Raw genomic sequence first — 25,703 nt, forward strand, 5'->3', positions numbered from 1 at the left:
GTAGAGGTAGGGTTGACGCCAACAGGAATGTCGGTGGACGTATCAATCACTGGTGGAATGAAAGCTTCGGAAGTAGTAGTGGTAGTAGCAGGCGCAGCTTCGGGAACCGGGTCTTGAGCAATTGCACAGAATGGAAGCGCCGCCAGGGCAAAGAACGTGGCACGCATCTTGGCGTAAACGAATGACCGAGAAAAAAGGAAGGACTATACCAGACTAGAGTGTGAAAGAAACTCCGAGCCTATGGCAAATGAAAGCTGAATCAAAGAGTCACGCAGAAAGCATTCTATATATCAACTGTATGCTGGCAAAACTTCGTCGATCGGAATATGCCCTTCCATTGCTGCACAGGGTTGATGTGATTGGAGTTAAAGTGACCCAGGTACAGCCCTAATCCCATTTGCATTAGTGCTGACGCCGGCTATAATTAACGCTTCCTCCAAGCTGCTAGTGGGTAACAATTAATGGCGTTCATTGGTTATAGCTTGCGAAACCCCTGAAGCCAGCCGCGATTAGCAGATCCTTCCGTGTTTCAGAAAAGTGTTCCTCAACCTCAAGATAAACGATAAACAAGTAAATGGAGCACAGAAAGCTTATTCTTTCGTATATACAAGAGATCGTGATCACCTTGTAGTTTAATAGGCTATTTATCTGTATTTCAATAGCGAGTATGTTGGTGTTTAATAAATTGAATAGTTAAAATCTTATCTTCATGTGAAGGAGCGCACTGATAAACGGATACTGGCATTGGAATCTCATATCGTGTCTTGATCAGCTAAACAACTGCCGTCTGACCTAAGCCTAGCCCGCAGCCCCCAAATTCTGGGGTCCAAAATCAGCAGAGATTACGGAGTACCAGCTGGAGAATCCTACCGGCTAGGCCGGCTCGTGAGCCATCCGTCCCATCCCTGCACTATCCTTGCTAATTTTAACAGATCAAGGCCGACTCTTGGGCTGCGCAATAACGCAAGATTGCAATCAGCGGATCCTCAATCCTGTCAGCAGATTCATGCATGCATGGGCAGGTTTTCAATCAATCGACATAAAGTAGATCCACCTTGTAATTTAAATCCCGATCCTTATGGGGTCCTATGTACCGCTCACTCCTAGCACCTGTTTCATTTCATCGCTCGACCTAAACTTGGCGTAGTCTCTGGCGCTCCCGTACTGCCCCTTCAGATCAGGATCTGCGCCCTGGCTCAAAAGCCACTTGACCCTCTCAACAGCACCGGCCATGACTGCATTTACGATCGGGTATTGCGCTGTCATGTGCTGTGTCTCAAGTTTGTCATTTACACCAGCGCCATTGTCTACTAACAGTGCCATAACGGGTATTCTGGACTTGTCAAACTCAGCGCTGGGTTGAACGAGTCCTGCATGGGGAATAGAGCCGGCAGGACAAGCACCTGCAGCATAGAATAATCCCAATCCCTTGCTGGTCATCTTGGCTCCGCCATTAAGAAGCTTCTGCACTAATCCAACGGTCCCCTGTGAGGCTGCGAGTCTGAGAGCTTGGTCTGGATCTGCTTCAGGCCCGCCAAGGTTGGGATCTGCACCATGCTCCAGAAACCAATCAAGCAGTGGTTCGTTGTTTGTCTGAATGAGCCTTGGGAGGAGGCGCTCTGGTGTATTGACTGTCCAACCGTGTTCTGTAAGGAGCTGAAATAAGGCAACTTGTTGATCTGCTGGGGCCCTGAGGATAATTTCTGGGGTTTTTCGCGAAATCGGTGTTCCAGACTGGAGGAGATAGCGTACAATTTCGACTTTGCCGTTTTTCATGGCGTCAAGCAAGCCATGGTGAAGGAAGAGTGGCGAGCGGGTTTGAGAGGCAACAATTGACTCGACATTAGATAAGTCACCCTCTCGGCAGGCACACAGAAATTTGAGAAAGTCTGGTACGCTGACTCCTCGTCCAGTGAGAATATGTATGTCGCTTGGATCATCGGCGGGAATGTCGTCGTAAGGTTGGCCCATTCCCATCTGCTGGTATCCCATCTGACTCCCGGCTCCCATCTGCTGTGCAGTTTGTTGCCGCATCGTAGCCTGCTTTTGCGCCATCGCAATAGCATGCATTTGTTGCTGCCGTTTTTTTTGTTGGTCCTCGGGCGAAAGCTGTTTGGGGATCTGTCCTGCTTGTGATGACATTTTGCTTTGTTGCTTTTTGATGTTTGCCTTGTTTAGATGAATTGTAAGCTGAGCTGGTGCTGGGTATAAATAGAGGGGCTAACTCTGCTGACATAATGACTATTAACCCCGCAAAGGCTCAGATGGAACTTGTCACTATCCAAGCAGTGAGCACCGATAGTTTAGGGTTAAATAAATTTCAGGGTCTGATGGGATAACCTGGGATTAAGGCAAGTAGTAGACATTGTTTACCTATGGCATAGTTATGTGATAAATAAAACGATGGCTATTCCTGACCGCCAATCTAACAGCAAATATATTCTATTATAGTCAATGAAAGTATTTATTATAAGAGCGAGTGTCTTCTGTATAACCCAGGTTACAATTAATAACAAGCAAAAAGTCAATATTTCAGCTACTATTTATTTCGAGATTGGTGCCGCAGGATAACCTCTTACCTACATTTCCAAGGATTAGTAATAATAAAAGATTTAAATAAGTTAATTCTATTAAGGTTAATAGTAGGATAATATCTAGTATATTTAATATGCGCTATAATACCATCCTAAAGCAGGTCTTGTGGGTTGAAAGCAATTATGAACTGCGTCCCAGCCTGCCTCGAGCCTTCCAACCGCAAGACTACTCGCCCTTTCCTTCTCAATATCTGCCAAGCTGACCTCATCGTTAGGTAGCAGGTTGCTTTTTTGGAGCGCTTCCACTGGTGGTATAGTACGTCTGTTGTTCTTGAAGACGTAGCGAGCCACGGAAGACGCATAAACTGATTTAAGCGTATCAACATCTTTCTCCTGTCCCTTCGCTGCCTTCGGCTTCTTATAAGGTTGCAACACAAACTCAGTCGGCTGAAAAACACCAGGTTTAACGAAATGAGTCACCACATATAACCATTTCTCATCCCACGACAGAACCCGCGTCCACAGCTCGTATCGGGCATATGGTTTAATCTCCTTGCGCCACGTACACGTCGTCCCGCCCAAAATCATAGTAAAGTGAGTTGGCCCCGGAAGTGGATTGAAAGCCTTGCCAAAAAGAACAAGGCTAAAGTTGCCACGAGACATGTCCATATCTGTGAAATATGTCGAGTTTGACTTGTGGAGATTATAATCGCATTCCAATGCTGGGGATCGCGTAGCGCTGATTGCAGGGAGAAAAATGCATCGAGGAGAGAGAAGTTTTTCAGGGGCAGAGTCGGTAAGTCGGCGGACGAAAGCGCGAAGGAACCGAGCCTGTTGGTATTGTAAGCAAATAAAGGATTTGTAGGCATTGTAGGTCCTAGGGTAGCTTACAAACCACATAAAATGTAAAGCTTTGAGATTTGTCAACATAAATACGAACGCCAGGGTTCTCCAACTGAAAAGCGACGCCATTGGTGATAAGCTAATAGTTGACATATTTGAGACTGTGTCGGCCATGTTCACTAGAAAAGGGTTGGTGTGCAGTCACAGGCTCAAGATATTGGCAAACTGTTGATGCTACACAATATTCAGCGTTTGTGTCTATTCAAGCCCTCTTTATCAAGACCAACTAGACATGGAAATCCACCGAGAAGAAAAACTCTGCATCATCGGTTGGGTATTTTGTTGAGGGATGTTCGGACCGAGCTTGATATGACGGGGTTACAGAGCAGGAGTCTGCTGGGGGCCCACATAGTGCCGAGGTCTTGACATGGTCATTACCATCTAGGTTAATGATGGAGCATTAAGATAGCGAGAAACGGCGACTTGAATCCACTTTAAGAAGTCCAAGGATACAATCAATTGAGTACAGAAAGAGCTGTTGAGAAATCCAACTATCGGTATGACGAAGCAGTCCCAGTATTTGACAAAGTCTACCTGCGACAGAACAGGACCTGCGTTCCACCTCGTGTAGTCTCACCATAGACTCAAAGCTTTGCCCTTGACTGCTCGTCCTTTTCGGCATCCCACCAAGGCCAAAAAGGCACAGCATTTCGGTCAAAAGTCCCACTGAAGTCTGGATGCTGTTTCTTCGTGATCCCTTTAATACCTGCTACATTGTCCTGGGACCCAACAAGAGAGATAAAGACCTTGGAGTCCAACTTATGCATTTCTTCTGGAGTTTCAGAATTATACAACAGCATATCCCTCATTAGCTTAGTACTGGTGAGGGAGGTATTCTCTCCAATATTGGACGCAAGCTCCACGGCATACGCCACAGTTTCTTCGGGTGTCGGAAGGAGTTTCGAGAATAAAGGACTGACGAGTGGGTCGGAGGCAAAATAGGTCTCACCAGTTGTGACAATATGCATCGCCTTGGCTAGACCGACTAAGCGTGGAAGAAAATAGGCACTACAAGACTCGAGGCTCAGACCCAAACGGGCGAAAGGCAGAGCGACTTTTGCTCCAGACCACGCCACACGGATGGTAGCGGGGAAGGTGACGGTAAGCCCAAAGCCTGCTGCAGGACCGTTAATGGCAACAATGGTGGGTTTGGTGCAGTTGGCAATTGCTAGAGCGACTCGCCCTCCCCTATGCGATCGTGTCAGCATACTTCTGGGCCACTCGTCAAGCGCGTACAGACTGGTCTCTATATCTGGCGATGGACTCTTCGCTTTCTTTATGAGCCATCAGCCCGGAAAATCCAACCTGGAGATCTGCTCCCGCACAGAAGGCCTTCCCAGCGCCAGTCAGAACAACAGCCCGAACTCGCTCGTCTTGATCAATAACTCGATATGCCGTCTCAAGCTCAACAAGAAGATTCTCAGTGACAGCATTATGCTTATCAGGACGGTTAAAGGCTAGAATGAGAACCTTTGTAGCGGAAGGCGAGTCTGCTGGGACGTGGGAGATGGTGATGTTCTTGAAGGGCAGTGATGAATAGGAAGCTGGGACTTCAATGGTTGCTGACATGTTGAAAAATGTTGATCTCTTGATAGCGAGTTTACCTGATTTGCAACAGTTCTTATAAGATTGTTCACTTGGGAATACACTGCTATAACACGATTAGACCTCCTTGCTGTCGTGATGTACACGGCTCGGAAGTCATATGCTAGACTTGTCCGAGGAATAACGGCCGGCCCCACAATGTGCCGAGGTAAGATACGTCTCTTCGCCTAGAAGTCTACATCTGATGTATTATGGGTAGACAAAACATACTCACTAGTCCTTGATAAACAAGACTTGGCACTTTTCATTTTGTAATGTTATAGCCGAAATGTTAACATGATCGCATTTCGCAAGCAAGTTTCCCATTTCAATGGTAGACCTCGGTCATCTAGCATATAGACCTTTGCAGCTTGTGAAACCGATTAAAAGGTTTGAAGCTGCTGAAAGGAGGTCATTAAGCTTATCCATGTACATATTAGAACCTCCTGGTTCTCCTGGGTCAAGACCGTATATTCGGCTCGTGCGCTTGCGTTTGGCTTGCTGTTTATCGCATATTGGTCACTGCTGAGTTTTCATCAAGAAGATAACCTATTGCACTCTTAAGGTGGACACAGGATCGTGATTTTGTATCAACACCTACTGATACGAGCCTGTCCAGTAACGTTACCAGAAGCAGTAGATTTCAGCAAATAACTACATAATAGCCAATACATCGAACTCCAGTCCATATCCCGGTTCCTGCATCTAGTTCAAAGCTTAGTAGTAAATTCATTACCTGCTTCCTTTGCCCTCATTTTCCTTTCCACAGCCCTTCTGGGGCTAATCCCGTCTACGTACCCCACAAAGGGAGCGCCTACCTGGTACCCAAGCATATCGACCAGTCGAGGCGGGAGCTCGTCTAGCTTCTCCCAATCCACTGCAAGGATCTGATTCTCCAGTGGACGGACCCATGGCTGGCAATATTGAACCGTGAGTGCTCGCCGCTCCTTTTCAGATACATTTTTGCCCCCACCATGCCATAGCGTACCTAGAAAATAGACCAGGCTTCCTCTTTCCATGATAACAGGCTCTGCTTCGCCAGGCGTCGGAACGTGACTCGAGTCCCACGTATGCGACTTTGGAACAACGACTGTAGCGCCATTTGTTTTCGTATAAGAATCTAGTGCAACCATGATCGCCTATTCGAGTCAGTCATTGTAAAGCCAAATGGGGCAAGGTACATACGGTCCCAAAGGGGCGGTGTGGACGTGGTATCGTGATAAAGCCATCATCGTGATGAATTATTTGGGGGGCTTCTCCTGGTTGAATGTTGATGCTATGGAATGCATTCAGAAGAAAGCCCTGATCCAGAAAATACTCATTGAGACCTAGAACATCAGGATGGAGTACAAATTTGTCAAACACTCTGGATTTATTAAGCAGGGCGTAAATCCGATTCGTTCTCAGCCCTTCGAACTTATTGCGGCCCCCAGACACGGCGGGACCAGCATGTGGGCTAGAAGCAAGACGTCGTAGCTCCGTGTTCGCCTCTTCGACCTCCGCGTTGGTGAAAGCGTTCGGGATTACAACATATCCATATAAGAGTGTTTGATCAATGAGCTTTTGTAGATGGGGATCAACTGTGGCGCTTTTGCGCCCAAGCCGTTTCTCTGCACCGGTCTCCCGGTTAATAATGGAATTTGGGGCCTCGGGCATGGTCTTTATGGAGTATGTCTAAGCGTACGTATTCATGGTACAGATATGATGTCTGAGGAAAAACTGGCAATTAAATGTGTTGTTCGCTGGGCATTGCTTATATACAACAGGCCATCAGGAGGAGCGGGGGTAATGTGGAGAGCCGAGGCACATCATTGATCTATGGATTCGGCAGTTGGGATTCTTTCCCAACAGCCGCGTCATGACACCCTTAGCGGAGGGAGGATATCTTCCGCGCCAGACGCATTATAACCTGATGTCCACATAATAGCGTTTAAAGCTGGTCCCCTACCGTTACTTGAGTTGTGAACTTCCCCAGCCGAGGTAAGAAGTGGGGCAGGTACATTTGTCACATATTTGATAAACTTAGAGCATCGAGTTTTGGCAATAGAAACCGGGATTACTAGTTGTTTGCATATGCTAATTTTCGGCTACTGAAAGTATAATCATCGCCTAGAATGAACTTTCTAGAGACTCGTCTGGTATGAGGTTTGCAAATGGCATCCATAGGGCAGAAAACAAGCCCACCGATGCAAATTCATGGCCCACAGGCGTAGAGTCATCGAGCCATTCAGAAGTCTCAATCCCCTGAGCTTCTCGTGACGAGTTGGCTGCGGCTACGAGATCTCGCGAAACCACTGCATCTTCTCCAAGCGATTTCTCCACCATGATCCTGGCGCGGTCGAATAGCTTATACGCTGCGTCTGCCGAGACATAAGACTTCCGCATCTCATCCAGAGCCAGCAAGCACAGGGCCAAGTTGTGCTTTGCCAGTTTGTTGGACAACGACTTGGATGATGCCATCTCCAGCAGATGGATCTGGATTGGCGGGCTAATCGTGAGCACACTGGGTGACAAACAGTTAATCAGAGGCTTTCTGCAGTTTTTTTGAAAACGTACGCAATCGTTTGGGAGAACTTAATCAGATCTTCTGCCATCATACAATTGATGGCATGAGTCGCATGAGCGGCTGCAGTCCGAAGCTTGCTATTTGCAAACTCTTTCCAACCGTCCTGCTCATCATCTGGAACTCCGTCTGGTGCTTCGTGGAGAAATGGCCTGTAAAGAGCTATAATAGCTGCCCTGCGATAACTGTTTAGCCAATGACTATCTATAACCCTCGGAACCATACTGAGTGTGAAGTCGATATTGATATACATGAGAAGCCAGCACTGGACTCTGATCGTTGTTCCCATCATGAATCCAGTTGGCTCGAATCTCATTTTCGTCTCTTTCGATGATGGCCCTGGAAGGCCTTGCTCCCTTTATGGTATAGTTAAGTGATAATATTCTTCCCATGATGCGTGTTACCTCGATCAACTTTAGCCATATCCCAAAGAGTATGCCGAGCTCCTCGGGTGCGTAGTGTTGGTACTCTGGCGAGCAGCTGGGACTCGTATCGTATAATCCCGGCATTGGAGTTGAGCAATGATCCAGAGATATCCTCATTGGTCGACCTTGGCCCATTGACAGCCATACTTCGCGGTAGTAAATACACCACCAGATACGACGCCATAAAGGTCGAATGCCGTTTCGTGCGGGAGATGTCAGCATGTGAATACCGATGGTATGAGATAGGCTAATAGCAATGCCGTTCCAGTGCCAAGGGCCCAGACGATCTTCGGCGTCTGCGTAGAAGTGTCCCATAAGAAACACGGACTGGATCAACGTAACTTTGTTTTTCTCATAATCTGCGTCGTACAGTGTCTATACGCCATCAGCTAAGTCGAGCCTAGCAGGGACGATGAGAACGTCGAGGTTCAGTGTACCTTTGCACGCTGGAAGGCGTGTCGTTTAAAAGTAAGTGGAGATTCGAAGAGGTTCACGAAGAACAGACTATCTTCAACAAACTGACCAGTGAATATGAGTTTGTCTACCACGGAGTAACCGAGAACTTACAGTTGCAGCGCACATAAAGACCGACCAGAGAAGTAGTAAACTAAGTTGACCTTTACTATATGCACAGAAAAAGTCTTGAGGATCCAGGACTGGCTCAAAAGAATGAGCATGATGGAAATACGCTTTGATGAGGGCTTCTTGAAGTGGACGCGGAGGCAATGAAAAGCAACCTTTCCATCGAAGATACTCGATTTCCTCTGGTTGGAGGGACTCTAAAGAAGGCATAGCAACAAAAGAGTGATTGCTGTCAGTTGATCTTTGGGGTTTGCAGATATCTATCACGAAAGCCGGTCCTCTTCTATCACCTGGAAACTGTCAATATTGGAGGCTGTCGGGCTGGATATATGGTTTTTACATGCATACCTGGATAGAAAGGCACTCGATTACCATCACTCTCATGCTCTTCAAGAGTCTCAGCCCATGCTGATGTGGCATTTGCAATCGGGGGTGTTTCTACTTCATCTTGGTGGTCGTTTTGTCTTGGTACATCAGCTTCTGCGTCAAATGCTACACCTATATCGCTTTCATCGGTATTGTGTCCAACAACAATAGTGTCTCGGCTAGAAGTGGCAGATGAAGCATTATGGGCTTGCTGGGAGTGGTCCGGCGATAAATGAACGGCATCAGTCATCGAGCCCCAACGAGATGGTTCGCAGTCTTTCGCTAGACCAGATGTATCCCAGTGGGGGCTCTCGCTTTGTGAAGTGCAGAGTCGTGTTGCTGGAGGAGTTTGTTCTAAGGACATAGGATTCTCTTGCGTCCCTGGATCAGATATGGCAGGCAGTATATCCGTGTTCCTATGTCAATTAGCTTTATATGCCATTGGTTCTGGAAATGAGGTAGTCTTGCCGTCGCCGCTTACGGGTCTTCATCTCGCAGGGAATGTTGTCCACCGCGCAGTTGGCACATGGGGGACCAGACAATGTGATAGTGCACCTGACCTTGCGACTATTGCAGGCTTTGCAAGCTACATGTGCCCGCTTGTAGGATCTGCCATGACTCGGCGGCATCGCGCTTATTACCTTGGATTTGGACTTTCCGAAGGTGAATAACAACAGAGACTCGAAGAGCGCTAAAAGATAGAACCGAGGTAGTTAATGTAATAAGCAATAGGTATGGTTTATGAGATATTTATATAAACGACATAAAGTCTTAATAAGGTAATGGTGGGGCCAATAAAAAAAAGGTACCCTTGCAATATGTAATAGGTCCAGGGTTGGCGGTGGCGGATATGGCCCGGGGAGGAAAATTCTATTATTAAATACAACTGCCTCCTATTATAAATAAGTAAATGTTGAACTTTAAAAGACCTAGGGTTAAAAGATAACCTGGCCTTATTAAAGCATATTAGACTTTATTGCTAATACTTACTTAACTAATTATTTTATTATTATTGCAGCCTAATGTAATATAAGCATTTCCGTTGTGAAATACCGAAAAGATGTCATCAACGCAAGATTAAGTGTGATGCGGTACAAGTCGGTCGACCCTGCAGTTGCTGTCGAATGGACCAAATTAGTGATTGCGCATTGATTGTTTCAAGGCGAGGCATTTACGATAGGAACAAGGTACGGAGGCGTCGGCAGACGGGCGAAGAGGTCGAAGCTGTTATTCCCAGTCCTCCCCGGCATTCCGACCACCAGATTGAGGTATGCGTTATCCAAGGACCCTGAAAGAATTCACCAATGGCGTTAAGTCTCGGCTTCCGATGTCTGATATATGGTTGCCTGTGGCTTCGATCGCAGCAGGTAGCTTCTGGCACTCTGAGTATTCCGTACGAGGAAATATGTCAGTCAAAGGGGCACCCCTTTCCTAAGTAATTAATTAGTGAGTGCAGTTCTACAAAATAAAATGAGAGCGGTATGCATACTACGTCGATATTCTGAGTACATCCCGTTTCAAATAGGATAAGCCCCACGCCTGGGTACTCAATCAGTGCAGACAAGACTATCAAGTCGCGACGTTTGTTCTCGGAGTTCTTGTTACTCAGTGCACTGGCGTTGGCGCCACGAAGAATCCTAGATTTCTGTTAGTTAGGGTCTCAAAGCTTCGGCGAGGCTCCAACACACCATGGCTCGTCGACCTGTAGCGTTCCAAGATCTAAACTGTGCATTTTTGTCCCAGTGGGACACTTCATTGCTGCGATAGAAGTGTTCGGCAGCCGGGTGACGGGTATTGTTGCCATGTTTGAAGATGCCAAATGAGGGCAGAAGATCCGACGGGGATGGAAAAGGCCCAGAAGTCTTGATGAGTTCTATAGCTATGACTTTTCCCTAATTTCTTTTTCGAGTTTCTTATCCCTTTACGCTTTGACTTGCTCAGTTTACATACTGCAGTCTTCGGAGACAGACGTCGGAAGAATGTGGGGGCGATGCAGCCATTTCGTCTTAAGATCCCGCGGCTACTTCAAGCTGTAGCTTTGCTGCTGGCTCAACATCGCGCCCCCTTGAAAGTCAAGAGCATTAGCTCCGTCAAGGAACATGCTTGTGATCGATCTTCGGTTACTGTTTACGGCATTTTCCCCATGTTCCCCATTAAAAAAGCTTTGGGCGAAGCTGGGGCCCCGGATTTTCTGTGCTTGCCCCGGGTCTAGATGTCCCTTCTCACGGAATACAAATTGGATATCAATCGCTCTCATCTTGTTTGTCTTTCTTTTCATCTCACTTCTGTCCTCGGCAATTTCATCTGAGAATATATCTTCAATTATCATCAACATGTTTGAAAGCTCTTCCAAAGCGACAGAACCCTCCCAGACCTGGGAAGAGCTCGTCCCCAACAATGGAAACGTTATCGAGGCCCTCAGCGACGCTTCCGAAGCATTGTCGCGCGATCATGTCGAATACTTGATGAAGCGGCACGGCACTCTGGATCTCGATCCTCTGCCAGGCCCCGACGACGTGGATCCGTACAACTGGCCTAATTGGAAGGCTGGCATTTTTGCATCTCAATTCTTGCAACTATTGTACTGATGTCTGACTAGAAAATTGTCAACCTCATGCTCGTGGTTGTACATGCCTGTATGGCAACCTTTATAGCCGCAGCAATCATTCCAGCTTTTCCAGAGCTCGCTGAGGACTTGGGTGTCTCCCTCCAGCAAGTTTCATATCTAACCACACTTCAGATTGCCTTCCTAGCAGTAGCCCCTGCGATTCACCGACCATTCGCCAATACTTTCGGTCGACGACCTATGTTTCTTGTCTCCTTGCTTGTCAGTATGCTTGGAAACATTGGCTGCGCCAAGAGTTCTTCCTACGCTGCCATGGCTGCTTGTCGAGCCATTGTTGCCTTCTTTATTAGTCCAGCCGCTGCCCTTGGTAGTGGTGTCGTGACTGAAACGTTTCTCAAGAAACACAGAGCTCGATGTTTAGGTATCTGGACTCTAATGACCATCATCAGTGTTCCACTTGCACCTCTCATTATGGGGTTTATCGCCGCCGCTGGGGGATACCAATGGATCTACTGGATGCTAGCAATTGTAGGCCAACTCCCTATTGACTTTTAGTACACACGTTCTCACCACTTCTTTCCTTGCAGATCAACGGCTTGCAGCTAGTCGCCTACTTTTTCCTTGGACCAGAAACGCGGTATGTTCGCGACACCAATGAACTCAAAAGCTCTTCGTTCAAGAGACAATATCTCAACTTCAAACGTATCGATCCCCGCCCGCTGTCGCTCAACGATTTCATTCATCCCTTTGGGCTCTGGCGCAAGATCAGTGTCGTACTTCCTACGGTCGCTCACGCTATGGTGTTCCTTTTCTGCAACACGCTTATTGCTGTGGAAATACCCAACTTGTTCGGCGAGAAGTTCGGGTTCAATTCCCAGCAGCTCGGCCTCCAGTTCATTGGTATGATTGTGGGACATGCCTTGGGTGAACCAATCAGTGGAACACTAAGCGACTATTGGATGAACAGGCGTGCGAGGAAGACTGGATGTAAGGCGCAGCCAGAATACCGGCTTTGGTTTAGCTACCTAGGGTTTATGCTCGCAATTGCGGGTGTAGTGGTATTCCTTGTCCAGATACAGCTCGCTCCTCAGGATCATTGGAACATCACCCCAGTGATAGGTATTGCGCTTGCGGGTGCTGGAAACCAAATTGCGACAACGGTACTTGTTACTTACGCGGTTGATCGCCATCCTCAGGAAGCAGCCAGTATTGGAGTTTTTGTCACTTTCATCCGTCAGGTGTGGGCTTTCATCGGCCCCTTTTGGTACGTGACTCCATAATCCCGGACTGAGTTTCTTCTTGAGCAGCTCTTGGTTTAACAAATCGCAGGTTCCCTCCTATGTTTACTAGCGTTGGCCTAGTTGCATCAAGTGGGATTGCTACTGGTCTCATTGTAGCTGTCAGTTTAATACCTACTGCTTTCATACACTGGAGTAGTCGGTCACGCCAGGCGCAGGAAAAGGGCAGTTCTGTTTAGATGATATGTACTGAATAACACCATATATAGCCTTGTCTCCATACATGTCCAAGTATGGGGATAGTAGAATGAGAAGACCTGCATGCTTCAATCAAATCCCAAATGCCGTCACTAACAATGTGCCCACTCCCCGTGATGGCAATACCTGGAAGTGGCTGTATAGCTGAAGTGGTGGGATGTATTAATTTAGCAATGTTTCTATGACCCCAGCGCTAACCACCATGGTTCCCGCTGAGCTTTGGACTTCAAACGTCGGCCCTGATGATACTGATACATGATGGACGACAGGCACTCCATGACGCTTTGGGATGTCTTCGAGATGTATGCCGACCGTCTAACTCGGTCGCCGACGCGGAGATCAGACACCTCATCATCTTGCATCGCAGCGGCCAACACCAGCACCGGCAGCACCTGTGCGTGAGAGATCAGCTCTGATAGCGATGAGCTCGCAGCCTGTGCAAAGGTCAATCTATTTTCCGTTTAGTGCACAACCATTGTATGGTGAAGGAGAAGTAGGAGATACCTCGACTCTTAACCCAGACGAGTTGTTCGCCTTCCCTGGTATGTTCGATATAGGCTCCTGGGCTTAGATTTGTTAATATAGGTATCGCTATACGAAACAGACAATTTCCATTTACGTTTGCCCTATGTTATAATAATATTAAGTTTATTTAAAATAGTCCTGGTTAGGTTTAGTAGATTAAGTAAGGGCAGGGACCTGTTGAGTCGCACAATGGATTCCTCCCCCTATATGTGGTAACGCGTGAATATAAACCTGTACAACTTTCCGATCAGGAAACAGTGTTTCGAATAATTGAAAAGCTTGAAGGTCTCTGTCCTCGTCGCCGAATCGAGGAATTATGATCCCTCCGTTGACAGCCAAGAAGTTGACATAGGAAGCTACACAATTCGCTCCTTTAGAAATGTTTTCCAGCTTGTCTAAATCAGGCTCAAGGCAATCATGTAACACTAATTTATTGCCTAGGGCGTCAGTAGCTGTAGATAACCTCGCCTTGGCGTCCGTGTATGCGGCGATATATTTTCCGGGACCTTGAGGTGATGGCTTGCTTAAGAGAACAACTCCGGGACGGACAAATCGCGCCAGGGCGTCGATGTGACAGTCCGTTGTCTCCTTACCAACCTCGCCGGCAAGCCAAAGAAACTTATGAACCCCCAACAGCCGTGCCAGCTCATCCTCAATCTGGCCTCTGGTCTTACCGGGGTTCCTGTTATCATTGATAATAGCACTTTCAGCGGCCATAAAGGTGCCTTCACCGTCGACTTCCATTGCACCGCCCTCGGCAACAATATCCGCACGCAAATTGGCGCCACCAGTAATATGCTCGGTCGCGATTTTGGCGATAAATTCGTCTCCAGATGGTGAACGTTTTGCTCCCCAGTAGTTGAAGTTAAAATCGACGCCACGGATGGATTTTCCGCTCCGAGATTTAACAAAAATAGGGCCAAAGTCTCGAATCCACAGATGGCTCGTTTGCTCAACGCACAGGACGGTAACATTCTGATTCACTCTGGATTTGACACTGGCTAGAGTTTCAGAGCTTGATAAGAGTATGACAGGCTCGAATTCTGCAATGGCATTTGCAATGCTGATTATTTCGTCTTGTGCATTTTCAAGCAAACTGCCAGTATTATCAGATGTGGTATTGGGGTAAGCCATAAGAAGGCTCTGGTGGGGAGCTGTGTCAGCTGGTAGGTACCAAGTCTCATCGGTTGAAGAAGCCATGTTTCAAGTGAAGTAGGGACAAGGGTAGTCGAGAAGAAAGTGTGTGGATCATAAAACTAGGGGTTGTTGACTCCGATAATTGAGACCTAGATAGCTATTTATGCCTTCTGACAAGGGAGTCATTGACTAAGCCACTGGAGCGACGATTGAAAGGAAGCCTAGCAGGGCACTCGGTCTCTCTGCTTAATGGTCTGGTGACTTACACCTCGATTCTAGCTAAGGAGTCAGTCCACAGTCAGACCGCCGACCAGCAAGGAAGAGGAAGGCTCAAGGTACGCCCTTTGGAGTGTCTACATATGGATCCTGGGTCATCAGAGGGGGGCTCCCAGTATTTGCCTCAAGTGGGGTACGCCTTTTCGACGCCCTTTCGAATGTCATTCTTTACGTTCCCTCACTGAACCCACACAATAATGGGCATAGTTACTGGCCGTACAACATCACTTAAGTTATATCCGATTCAGACTTGAAACCCAATTAGCGTGGTGATTGTGAGTCGATCCAGTAAGCATCCCCACCAAGGAACACAGAATGAAGAATTTGGAGTGCGCGACGACTATAAAAGACTGACTTGGATGCCTTGCACACCCATATTGACATGACTCCTCAGATTTTCCGATGACATCGCCCTTTACTATATGACCACAACTCAACACCAGGCACGTTACTTCTCATCTTTACAAGTGACCTCCGACAATATGACAACTCTAAATATCGTGGAAGCAACTATTGAAGACCTCCAAACCGCACTGTCGCAAGGTGCATTGACAAGCGTTGACCTTGTAGCTCTCTACTTACGACGTATCTGCCGTTATGATCGCGCCCTCAACTCAACTCCAATATTGAATAGCCATGTCTTTGAGGAAGCTGCCGCATCTGACGACTATCGAGCTTCCGGCAAGCCGATTCGCAAGCTGGAGGGCATCCCGTATACCGTCAAAGATAGTTTCAAAGTCAAAGGCATGACCGTGGCTTGTGCTTCTCCAGCCTTTAAGGATCTTATCGCTATGGACGATGCGTTTACTGTCAGCGTAATTCGGAACCAGGGAGGCATTCTAATCGGGAAAACCAATATGCCACCAATGGCATGTGGTGGAATGCAGAGAGGCATCTACGGCCGGGCTGAAAGTCCATATAACAGCACCTACCTAGCCGCAGCTTTTGCATCTGGCTCATCAAATGGCTCCGCCGTTTCAACAACAGCTTCTTTGGCAGCATTTGGTCTAGGTGAAGAGACAGTATCTTCGGGACGCTCGCCTGCTTCTAATAACGGTCTGGTCGCCTATACTCCATCTCGAGGCTTAATCTCCATTCGGGGCAACTGGCCACTTTACCCCACTTGTGATGTTGTAGTACCGCATACACGGACTATGAGAGATATGCTTGCATTGCTTCAAGTGCTTCTTGTACAAGATCCACTTACTAAAGGGGATTTTTGGCGTGACCAACCCTTTGTGGAGTTGCCCAAGTCGTCGCTATCGGCAGACAAGATTCAGGATATTGGCAATCATACCACGCTTCAAGGTCTGCGATTTGCCGTCCCGGCTATGTATATCGGTGGTCCCGTCCCCCAAGGTGCCAAACCAGTTACCGTCAACCCAAGAGTGGTCCAAGTCTGGGAGGAAGCCAGAAGACAGCTCGAAAACCTAGGGGCGGAAATCGTTGTTGTTGACGACTTTCCGGCTGTCACAGCTTATGAGAACCCTAGTTTATCACCACGAGGCACAATTCAACTGCCCACGTCGTGGCATCAGACCGAGAGAGGGCCGATGGTCGCCCATGGTTGGGACCAGTTTCTGCGTAACAATGCCGATCCCAATTACCCCAGTCTGAAAGGCGTAGAAGGAACAAATATCTTCCCAATGTCTATGCGAACACCCGTCGAACTTGAACATCTCCCGACGACAACAGCTATTAAATGGAGCCAACTTACAAACTACCTGGAGGATACTACAATGTATCAAGTTGAAAATCTGAAAGATGCACTCATTGCGCTTGAGGATTTGCGCCGAAAGCTTTTGGACGACTACTTGGCAGAGGTTGATTGCGACGGCTTTGTGTTCCCTGCGGCTGGCGATGTCGGCGCTGCTGATGCTGATGTTAACCCCTCTAGTGCTTTGCATGCGTGGAAGAACGGGGTTTACTACAGCAATGGCAATGGAGCCCTGCGGCACTTGGGAATACCTACAGTTACGGTCCCTATGGGCATGGTCGCGGATAAGCAAATGCCTATAGGCCTCACATTTGCCGGCCGGGCATATGACGACGAAAGGCTCCTTGCATGGGCAAATGCATTCGAGATCAAGACAGGTTCAAGAACACCACCACCACTGACGCCCCCACTGCAAACAGACATGATCACTCTGAGGCATATCGACAGTAATACTAGGATAAGCCGGCCGTTGATCAGGGTTGATAAATGTCGTGTCTACCCGCTCGACAACCGTGACATATCAGGCGTCAGTGTTGAGGGCGCTCTAATAGTGGAAACGAATCATGCGCACAAAGTGACGAAACCAGAACCAGTCATTGACATAATAGTTAATGGTGAAGATATATCGGCTGATGAGATATTTGTTGCGGATGCAGTGGACTGTATGGATCACCATGTAGAGATTCATTTCCAGGCACGCGCCACGACGCCTAAACTAGCGATCCAAGACAGGAGAGAGCAGACAATGGAAGCTGTTGCGAGAGACAAAATCATGGTAGTAATCATTGCGCGATCAGCGCCTGATGGATACCCTGCTGGCTGCCTCAAGTTAGTTAACAATGATTAAGATAGGACTTGAATAGCAACATGCAGCGCATCTATGCAAGGTTTATGACTTGACAATTACTAGTATGAGATATTTAGTACAAGGTTGCAGTGCCAACTTGATTACTTTGTGCTATTATTAACAGCAGGAAGCAAGCGTTTAAGACTGGGAGTGAATGTATTATCTTTATCTTTAATATTTGTGTCCTTACGATACTAAAGGCAGCCTCGGCTAAAGTGTGGAACGCTACCATGTTGGGGCTAGTGGAGCAGCATTTAACGCTGAATTACGGAGTAATGGCCGTCAACTCAAACTCTATCATCACCTCATCCTTAATCATGATGTTTTAAATACCATGCCAGCTCCTCCTCACTATACAATCTTACACCTAATGGATCGTAGACATGCGACCCCCAACTGCGTGTTTGAACTGTAGAAGTTCTAAGCGCAGATGCGATCGGGCAGACAGCTCAGCAGCATGTTCCCAGTGTGTTCAGCGAAACTTGCAGTGTCCAACTACAATCACCAGCCCCCAACTTCCAAGGGCATCAGAAGTTCGAGATCCTCCGCGCTCTATTCAGTCGATCCACGCACAAGACGAGAGGATGTACTTAGTAAATCTCTACTTTCGCTTCATTCATGATTCCCCTCACAGCCTCTTCCATGAGCCCACCTTCAAAGCCAGCGCAGCGGAAGGTACAGTGTCCAAACCTGTCCTTCTTGCTATGCTAGGTTTGTCTGCAAGGTATGTCATATTTTTCAGTTTCTTTATATTACGAGCCACGCAACAGCTCTGATGGGAGTCCAGGTTTGCTACAGAGCCTGATATCGTTGCTCGTGGGCCAATGTATCGCGCTCAAGCTACTGCAGCATTGAAGGAAGACTTGGAACATATCTGTATTGAGAACATCCAAGCCTGCATTCTTGTCGGCAACAACTTCTTTGGTGAAGGTGACGCAGATGCTGAGTCCTTATATTTTGGTTCGTCCTTGGCTCTGTTTCTCTCTTGAAACCATATCTGATATTCGACCAGGACTTGCAAGTCGAATGACTCAAATTCTGAAGCTCGGTGAGATTAACGAGAGCGATGACGGCGTTATGCGAGAAGTAAAGAGACGCATATTCTGGACATGCTTCATTATTGACACTTGGGCCAGTGGAGGTTCTAATCTATCGCCACAGTTCAGATGGCGAACTAAACAACCTCGAGGGCCACTTGACGAGTATATGTTCTACAACATGAGATCAGGAGATGACGACGTCGCAGACTCGGACTGGAAGCCTGGATTATGGGCTCACATGGTCAGACTGGTTGGGTTATACGCTCAAATACAGAACCTCCAGCAAGAACTCGCGAATGGAGTTGAGTGGAACGAGTCCTTTATAGATGAGTCGGTGCAAAGGCTGGAGGCTGAGCTCAGTGCTTTCGAAGAGGGTTTAGGCCCTGAATTAATGTTCTCAAGGGAAAACCTGGCTTCTTTCGTTGAACGTGGCTTGGGACGCGTCTTCATAGCCTTTCATCTGGGCTATCACCACTACTATACACTATTGTTTTACCAATACCTCGATCATCGCCGACCACCTACAAGAAACGGCCGCAAGTACGCTAGCTCCTGCAAAGCTCATGCTGCGATTGTGTGCGACGTCCTAAAGGCCTCGAGGGAGGTCCCTGGGGCTGAAGCACTCTACAACATCGTGGGACATGTGACGATCGTGTCCTCGTCAGTGTTATTGCATACATACCTGTTTGGAGAGTCTCATGAGCTTGAGGAGTCAAGAGACCGGCTGAGTTCAAACCTCGAGTCGTTGGTACAACTGCGAAACTACTGGCCCAGCGTGGAGATGATGGTTAGTCCATGCCCCAGTACTCCTCGATGGTTTCTCATCAGTATACAGATCAAACGATTAGTTGTCTTTCAGAAGAATTGCATTCAATCAATGAATGCAGAGTCTTACCGATTCGACAGGTGGATGGTCAAGTTTCTCATTGCTCATGCACTTGCTCTTGAAGACAAGGTGGATGATAGTTGGTCTGCTGCCAGCGTTGATGCAGCAAACGGAGATGCCCATCTAGAACGAGGTCGTATCACTCAAGCCATGATTATGGATATCCAAAACTACGATACGGAAACCTGATGAGTTATTCGACAATGTAAATGATTGAAATGTAATTGAACCATTTCTGGCGCAAGACGAACCTGCTTTTCTGAAGAATATAGTGCCCAGCGTTAGACAATGGTCGGAGACCCAAATCACGTCACTCTTGACTTATCGCGACGCGACGCGACGATGTTGTCACTGGGGTGAGTGGATCAGGGTGTCAAGTTAGCAAGAAAATGCCGGGTAAACAGCCAAAGTGAACGTGGAACTTAAAAGAGTGCAGCCCAATCAGAACAAGTCAAAGCCGAAGCTCGTGTCGAATCAAATAGCGTCAAAGCCGGAGCTAATTGCCCCCCTCATCCCTAACCTGAGATCCCTGCCTCGCCAAACCCGATCCGACTCCACAAATCGGGGCAGCAACTGTAGCATCAACAAGGTAAAATCAGGACGTGTTGGGACGGGGAGAAGGATTGCAGCTGGAGCCGAGGTTAGTTAATGCTTCTTATCGTAGTACGGGGTAAGGCCTGAGCAATTGGCTGTGGAATGATCTTCTGTATTTAGTGCAAGGCTTGCAGCTTGCAAGATAAGAAAGCTATGACATGCTTACCCTGCAGGAAAGTTCAATTCTCAGGATAGCAACCTTAATAAGATCTAATACATATTATGAATACTACAAAAGTTGTACAAAAATACTGAATTATAAATAAGCTTTAAGATGTATCTAATAGATCTGACTATGACAAGTTATAACCGTGAACTTGGAGCAATGAGATCCCAACACAGCTGAGGCATTACGTCGCCTTTAAAATCCAATATAGATAGATCGTCTCAAACATCCTTAACAGTATCCTTAATCCCATGCTCAATTGCATAAGCTTCCTCGGCGCGACGCTCAGCAAGAGTGACATATGTGCGGAACTGACGGGTTGGCACTTTGTTCATGAAGAGCTCGTCCAGCTCCTCGTAACTTCGCATGCGAGTTTCGGGGACAAAGAAGAATGCCATGACAGCAAAGATAACCATGAAAGCACCGTATACAAAGCCAATCTTTGCCTTGAGATTGCCATAACCAGGGTTGAACATGTAGGGGGCGACGAATGACCACATGGTGTTGACAGCTGACGAGATGGAGATTGAGATGGCAAGGGTCTTGGTACGAAGGACGGACGTGGGGATCTCTCCTGCAAGGGTGTACACAGTTGACCCAACACCGACATTGTAGAAAAAGTTGTACATGGTGTAAAAGCCAACAGAGGCCGTCACAGCAGCGGTGGTATTGACCGAACCAGAGATTCCCATGCAAATGAGAAGCAGGGAGAGGCCAATGCATCCAGCCAGGTACATGGGTCGACGTCCATAAAAGTCGCCAACGAGGAAAGCGATGGTCGCACCGGACATGGAGAGAATTTGAGCGCCGATCTGAATCTCGAAGGACTTCTTGTCGCTGATTCCAAGGTACTGGTACATAAGGGCGCCATAATTGGAGACAAACCCAAGACCGGACATGGGCTCAGAAAGGAACACCATGATGGCGATAAGAGATCGTCGAAGATTGGTGCCCTTGAAGCAATCAAGGTACGAGCCAAGATTCTGTGAGTCAGCTTCTTCGAGAGTCAACTTGATACGTTCAAGATGGCCAGAGGCGTCTTCAGGGTCCGAGTACATGCGCTCAAGAGCCATGCGGGCCTTTTCCATCTTGCCCTTGCGGACCAGGTAGACAGGACTCTCAGGCATGAAGAGCTGTCCGATCAAAGCGACACCAGCAAAACCCCATTGAGCAACGATGAGAGACTGCCAGGACCAGTTGGATTCCCATTGAGAGCTGAAGTTGGAGAGGATGGCTGAGATAAAGGGACCAATGCATTGAGCAAGGTTACAGAATCCAATTGTTGTAGATCGAATGGCCAGTGGTGAGACATCAGCTACGTATGCTGTGCAGAGGTTCTGGAACGCGCCAATTGCGACAAAGTTGACCATCTTGCCAGCAAAGAACATCTCGATCGATGTAGACGCAAATTCAACGCCAACCGATCCAATGTTGATGGCAGCTGCAATCAGAATGACGGGTTTGAAGCCAATCAGATCAGCAAAATATGATGAGGCCCAAGCTCCAAAGATGGCAGCACCGTTGGAGCCACCGCTGAGCGCAGATTGCCAGCTCGTTTCGATAAAGTATGAACCGTCGTCGAGTTGTTTGCCGAATCGCTCTTTGAACACAGGAATGCTGATTACAGAACCAGAAGACTGGTTCTCGAAGCCGCGGACGATGAGAGTCCAGAGCATGACTCCGATCCATAAGAGAAGCCATGGATCACGTCGGAGGGTCTGGAGGTAGGTTCGGTTGTGCTCTTGGTGTTGAATGGCATGACCGCGTGTGTGGTCTGGAGAGACGTGGACGGTTTTGGAGTCTGAGCGCTCAACGTGAGCGGTTGATTCAGGCTTCTCCATTGGGAGGGAGGATGTCGACAAGAGGGAGCAAAAAGGTATGGGCGTCAAGAGACAGACAATAGATCTTGTGGAGAGTGATGGGGAATCGATATCAGTGGCAGCAGACGATGCATCTTATATAATAAAGAGAATGTTACCATTGGCATCGCGGTACAAAGTTCCCCGGATGGAAAAGCTTCTCCAACCTGCTGGGTCACCAGAGTGCGGGGCCCCAGATGGGGAGAAAAACTGAGGTGGACTGAGACAAGGGTCTAGACCAGATGGGGGAAGCCATCATGATCCAATGGCGAGCCATCAAAGCCGGCCTGACTCTACTAGCGCCGGCTTTGAGGTAGTTTCATTGGTGACTCGGAAATGGTGGGTAGACGAAGCAAGAATTTGACTCGTGATCCAGGTCATTATTCGGTTGCTGATCCGCCGAATTGAATGCATGAATATCGGGAAGGATCATCGGGTCGTGCGACGAACCTGGCTGCCCAGGAATTATTGGTGATGCGACTGCTTGCAAGGTCAATTAGAGTGATGAGGCGTTCAACGAGTTCGGTATACGAGGGGTTTCTCGCGAGTTGATGTGCCGAGCAAGACACTATTCACATCTCAGACCATCGAAGGACACGGCCTCGCCGACATGAAGACGTACACCAGGCATACTTCTGTGAAGGAACATGCTAGACTTGTAGTTTTACATCGCGCAAGAGGAATGCTCGAGTTGAAGTCGACGTAGTATTAAAATTGACCTAGCTAAGTTTCTATACCATTCGGAGCTTGTGTCTTGAGCTCTTCTTCTCTCTGAAAATCCTCAACAATCTTGGACAAGATAAACTTGATCTCTTTCACTGGCCATTCTCCTTGCTTCTCAAAATCCGCTGTGAATGACCACCTTCCTGACCCAACAACCTCAATCTTCTGAGTGCCATTCTCACCAGGCAGCACAACTTCCATGGTCGTGCTTGGTGGCACTTCAATATCTACGCGAATAACCTGCTTTCCTGCCTCGTCACCTTCAAGCTTCCATGAACTCGACACCCTGCCATAAGGCGTGAGATGCGACGCAGATGCCCAAGTAAAATCGCCCCCAACAACAGGCTGCACCCTCGACCTCTTCCATCCCGCTTCAAGCCGCTGCAATCCAGCAAGTCGTTCAACCATAAACTTGGCGATCGCCCCGTAAGCGTAATGGTTGAAGCTGGTCATCTCGCCAGGGTTGATGGATCCGTCAGGTAGCATACTGTCCCAGCGTTCCCAAGTTGTAGTAGCGCCCATAGAGATAGCATACAGCCACGAGGGGCATTTCTCATTGAGAAGCATGGAATAAGCGACGTTGCTGTGGCCGGTCAAGGTGAGGGCTTCGCAGACAAAAGGTGTACCAGCAAAGCCAGTACCAATGCGGAAGGCATTTCTTCGAACAATTTCTGCAAGTCGCGACCCAGCTCGTGATAGCTGGTCCTTATTGAGAAGCTTGAAGCAAATCGCCAATGAGTATGCGGTCTGCGTGTCTGATACAAGGCGACCGCTTGGGGAGACGTATTCTTCGGTGAACTCTGCTCGGGCATTGTCGGCCCACGATTTGTAGAATAAATGATCTTTTTTCTTGCCAAGAACACCACAGACGCGTGCCATGATGTCAAGAGAGTTGATCAAAAATGCGTTGGCTACCAGTGGAGGATCCGTCGTAGCTTTGGCAGCATCGTCTGGTGGAGCGCTTGGGTCAAGCCAGTCCTGACAAGATCAGCAAAAGTGGTTCCAGAGATTCGGGAAGACTTACGGATAGTTGATCGGCATTAAAATCCCACAGATGAGTGCATCGGCCCTTGTTCTTGGGGATGACTTTGAACCATGTCTCCATTGACTCAAACTGGTCAGCCAAGATAGCAGGATCAGCTGTTTCTTCATACAGCGCCCAAGGAGCCAAGACGACCACATCATGCCAGATAGCACAAGGCCAAACAGGACCCCAGATCCTGCATTTGTCAAGAATGTTTGGCGATACCATTGGAGGCACTCCTCCCTGTCGCTGTTGGTCAAACCATACACCTTTGAGCCAGTCTCGAAGAATCGGGTAGCAGCCGTAGATGTAAGTAGCTGTTGGCGCAAACAAGGCCAAATCACCGGTCCAGCCAAGTCGCTCATCGCGCTGTGGGCAGTCTGTTGGGATTGAGAGGAAGTTGTCTCGCATACTCCAGCGGACGTTGCTGAATAATTGGTTCAATTTATTATCGGAGCACGCAAAGGTTCCTTGTTCTTCCATATCAGTATGACAGACAACGGCCTCGAGCGCAGCGACAACATCTTGCTCTTCGGAAGGCCAATTGTCGATCTGGACGTAACGGAAGCCATGATATGTGAATCGAGGCTCGTATACCTCGGGTTCAGCATCTCCTCTGAGTGTGTAGACATCCGTGGCGTCACAGACACGAAGGGGCCTAACACCCAGTTCTCCATTTTCGAGAACCTCGGCATGCTTCAACGTGACTTCATGACCACGCTGTCCTTGAACAGCTTTGATCCGAACATATCCCACCAAGTTCTGCCCGAAATCGAGTATTGTCTTGCCAGATGGTGTTGTGATCTTGGAGATTGGCTGCAATGTCTCAATTCGTCGGACAGGCTCACGATAACCGGCTGTCAAGTTGATCTTTTCAGATATAAATGGCAGCGCAACGGCGCGCTCCCAATGTCCAATGACGTGCTCGTGAGAAGACCATCCAGGTAACTCAACGGTAGCATCGTACTTTTCGCCGTTGTAAATCTCCGCCAGGCGAATGGGGCCTTGAGCTACCATCCAGTCATCGTCTGTTGTAATGACTTGCGAAGACCCGTCGGAGTACTGCAATTCGAGCTGTGCAAGGAGGCTTGTACGCGTGCCATATCTGTTGCGTATACCGCCATCAAAACTCAATCTGCCAGTGAACCAGCCTTCAGCAAGACGGACACCCAGACAATTGTCTCTGCTGTCAAGAAGGTCCGTAACATCATAGGTCTGATATGTCAATTCGTTGTCGTAGCAGCTCCAACCGGGCGCGAGGAAGTAATCGCCAACGCGACGGCCATTGATCTCTGCCTCATAAATGCCCTGCGCGGTTATGTAGAGGCGAGCCGATGCGATGCCAGAATTCAACGTAAATGCTTTGCGAAAGAGATCCTCTGGCTTCGGCTTATCATTGTCCTTCTCTGACCAAGGAGCCGAAATGAATTTGCTTTTCCAGTCACTTCGGTTGAGCAAGCCTGTCTCCAGCCAAGCCCGCTCGCTCCAATCGGAAAAGGATGTTTCTCCTTCACCACGGACTCGAATGCAGACAGTGTATCTTTGACGAGAAGCGAGCGACTCTTCAGCTGGCCAGGGAACTAAATGGGACTCTGAAGATTCCACTTGAGAAGTGCAGACGACATAGCTTTCCTTGCCGATGATCTGCTCCAGGCGCAGTTCATAAGCTTGCTGCTCAAAGCCTGGAGGGGCGTTGCTTAGACGCCAGGAAATGCGAGGTTTGTGCTCATGAATACCCAAGGTATTGGGGCTGCGATAATGCTCAAAGCGAACATCAAAAACTTGCAGAGACATAATGACAGATGTTTGGGTTCTAAAGAGAGACGCAAACCTTCAAATGTGTTAAGGATTGCGGAGGCCACTTGACTACTACTTTTATACAGCGCAGGA

At 48.0% G+C, this 25,703-nt stretch overlaps 11 protein-coding genes across 11 annotated transcripts; 2 read left to right on the forward strand and 9 right to left on the reverse strand.

Moving 5' to 3' along the window:
* Nucleotides 1–889: 889 nt before the first annotated feature.
* On the reverse strand, nt 890–2,164 carry FOBCDRAFT_213727 (ankyrin repeat-containing domain protein). The gene has a single exon (XM_031172250.3). It carries the CDS (start codon nt 2,068–2,070, stop codon nt 1,087–1,089), a length of 984 nt encoding a protein of 327 aa, XP_031049035.3. The 5' UTR covers nt 2,071–2,164; the 3' UTR covers nt 890–1,086.
* A 499-nt stretch (nt 2,165–2,663) lies between these two features.
* FOBCDRAFT_127680 (uncharacterized protein) lies at nt 2,664–3,506 on the reverse strand (the record flags this gene model as incomplete). The annotated part of the gene is made up of 2 exons (XM_054703106.1): nt 2,664–3,365; nt 3,426–3,506. The coding sequence occupies 2 exons, from the start codon at nt 3,504–3,506 to the stop codon at nt 2,664–2,666; spliced, it is 783 nt and encodes a 260-aa protein (XP_054559081.1).
* Nucleotides 3,507–4,021: 515 nt separating this feature from the next.
* FOBCDRAFT_196047 (enoyl-CoA hydratase/isomerase family protein) lies at nt 4,022–5,006 on the reverse strand (the record flags this gene model as incomplete). Its single annotated transcript, XM_054703107.1, has 2 exons — nt 4,022–4,625; nt 4,678–5,006. The coding sequence occupies 2 exons, from the start codon at nt 5,004–5,006 to the stop codon at nt 4,022–4,024; spliced, it is 933 nt and encodes a 310-aa protein (XP_054559082.1).
* Nucleotides 5,007–5,685: 679 nt separating this feature from the next.
* On the reverse strand, nt 5,686–6,716 carry FOBCDRAFT_153742 (uncharacterized protein). The gene is made up of 2 exons (XM_031172252.3): nt 6,207–6,716; nt 5,686–6,160 (listed from the first exon to the last, which is right to left on the reverse strand). The coding sequence occupies exons 1-2, from the start codon at nt 6,675–6,677 to the stop codon at nt 5,732–5,734; spliced, it is 900 nt and encodes a 299-aa protein (XP_031049037.2). The 5' UTR covers nt 6,678–6,716; the 3' UTR covers nt 5,686–5,731.
* A 414-nt stretch (nt 6,717–7,130) lies between these two features.
* FOBCDRAFT_196049 (fungal-specific transcription factor domain-containing protein) lies at nt 7,131–9,485 on the reverse strand (the record flags this gene model as incomplete). Its single annotated transcript, XM_059608832.1, has 7 exons — nt 7,131–7,524; nt 7,578–7,736; nt 7,810–8,384; nt 8,447–8,527; nt 8,577–8,881; nt 8,940–9,373; nt 9,439–9,485. The coding sequence occupies 7 exons, from the start codon at nt 9,483–9,485 to the stop codon at nt 7,131–7,133; spliced, it is 1,995 nt and encodes a 664-aa protein (XP_059464000.1).
* A 747-nt stretch (nt 9,486–10,232) lies between these two features.
* Nucleotides 10,233–10,761, reverse strand: FOBCDRAFT_268380 (uncharacterized protein; the record flags this gene model as incomplete). The annotated part of the gene is made up of 3 exons (XM_059611414.1): nt 10,233–10,388; nt 10,447–10,594; nt 10,646–10,761. The coding sequence occupies 3 exons, from the start codon at nt 10,759–10,761 to the stop codon at nt 10,233–10,235; spliced, it is 420 nt and encodes a 139-aa protein (XP_059466669.1).
* Nucleotides 10,762–11,290: 529 nt separating this feature from the next.
* On the forward strand, nt 11,291–13,000 carry FOBCDRAFT_236222 (major facilitator superfamily domain-containing protein; the record flags this gene model as incomplete). Its single annotated transcript, XM_054703109.1, has 4 exons — nt 11,291–11,473; nt 11,557–12,051; nt 12,111–12,787; nt 12,853–13,000. 4 exons carry the CDS (start codon nt 11,291–11,293, stop codon nt 12,998–13,000), a joined length of 1,503 nt encoding a protein of 500 aa, XP_054559084.1.
* A 700-nt stretch (nt 13,001–13,700) lies between these two features.
* On the reverse strand, nt 13,701–14,744 carry FOBCDRAFT_126984 (uncharacterized protein; the record flags this gene model as incomplete). Its single annotated transcript, XM_031172258.2, has 1 exon — nt 13,701–14,744. One exon carries the CDS (start codon nt 14,742–14,744, stop codon nt 13,701–13,703), a length of 1,044 nt encoding a protein of 347 aa, XP_031049043.2.
* Nucleotides 14,745–15,439: 695 nt separating this feature from the next.
* On the forward strand, nt 15,440–19,693 carry FOBCDRAFT_175397 (amidase signature domain-containing protein; the record flags this gene model as incomplete). The annotated part of the gene is made up of 6 exons (XM_059608504.1): nt 15,440–17,506; nt 17,665–17,677; nt 17,903–18,245; nt 18,309–18,481; nt 18,534–19,348; nt 19,397–19,693. The coding sequence occupies 6 exons, from the start codon at nt 15,440–15,442 to the stop codon at nt 19,634–19,636; spliced, it is 3,651 nt and encodes a 1,216-aa protein (XP_059464001.1). The 3' UTR covers nt 19,637–19,693.
* Nucleotides 19,694–20,321: 628 nt separating this feature from the next.
* Nucleotides 20,322–21,773, reverse strand: FOBCDRAFT_213736 (general substrate transporter). Its single transcript, XM_031172262.3, has one exon. It carries the CDS (start codon nt 21,593–21,595, stop codon nt 20,429–20,431), a length of 1,167 nt encoding a protein of 388 aa, XP_031049047.2. The 5' UTR covers nt 21,596–21,773; the 3' UTR covers nt 20,322–20,428.
* A 994-nt stretch (nt 21,774–22,767) lies between these two features.
* FOBCDRAFT_314960 (bacterial alpha-L-rhamnosidase-domain-containing protein) lies at nt 22,768–25,607 on the reverse strand (the record flags this gene model as incomplete). Its single annotated transcript, XM_031172263.3, has 2 exons — nt 22,768–23,767; nt 23,814–25,607. 2 exons carry the CDS (start codon nt 25,605–25,607, stop codon nt 22,790–22,792), a joined length of 2,772 nt encoding a protein of 923 aa, XP_031049048.3. The 3' UTR covers nt 22,768–22,789.
* Nucleotides 25,608–25,703: the final 96 nt, after the last annotated feature.

The sequence above is a fragment of the Fusarium oxysporum genome, chromosome II (assembly GCF_013085055.1).
Source record: "Fusarium oxysporum Fo47 chromosome II, complete sequence".
Lineage (NCBI taxonomy): Eukaryota > Fungi > Ascomycota > Sordariomycetes > Hypocreales > Nectriaceae > Fusarium > Fusarium oxysporum.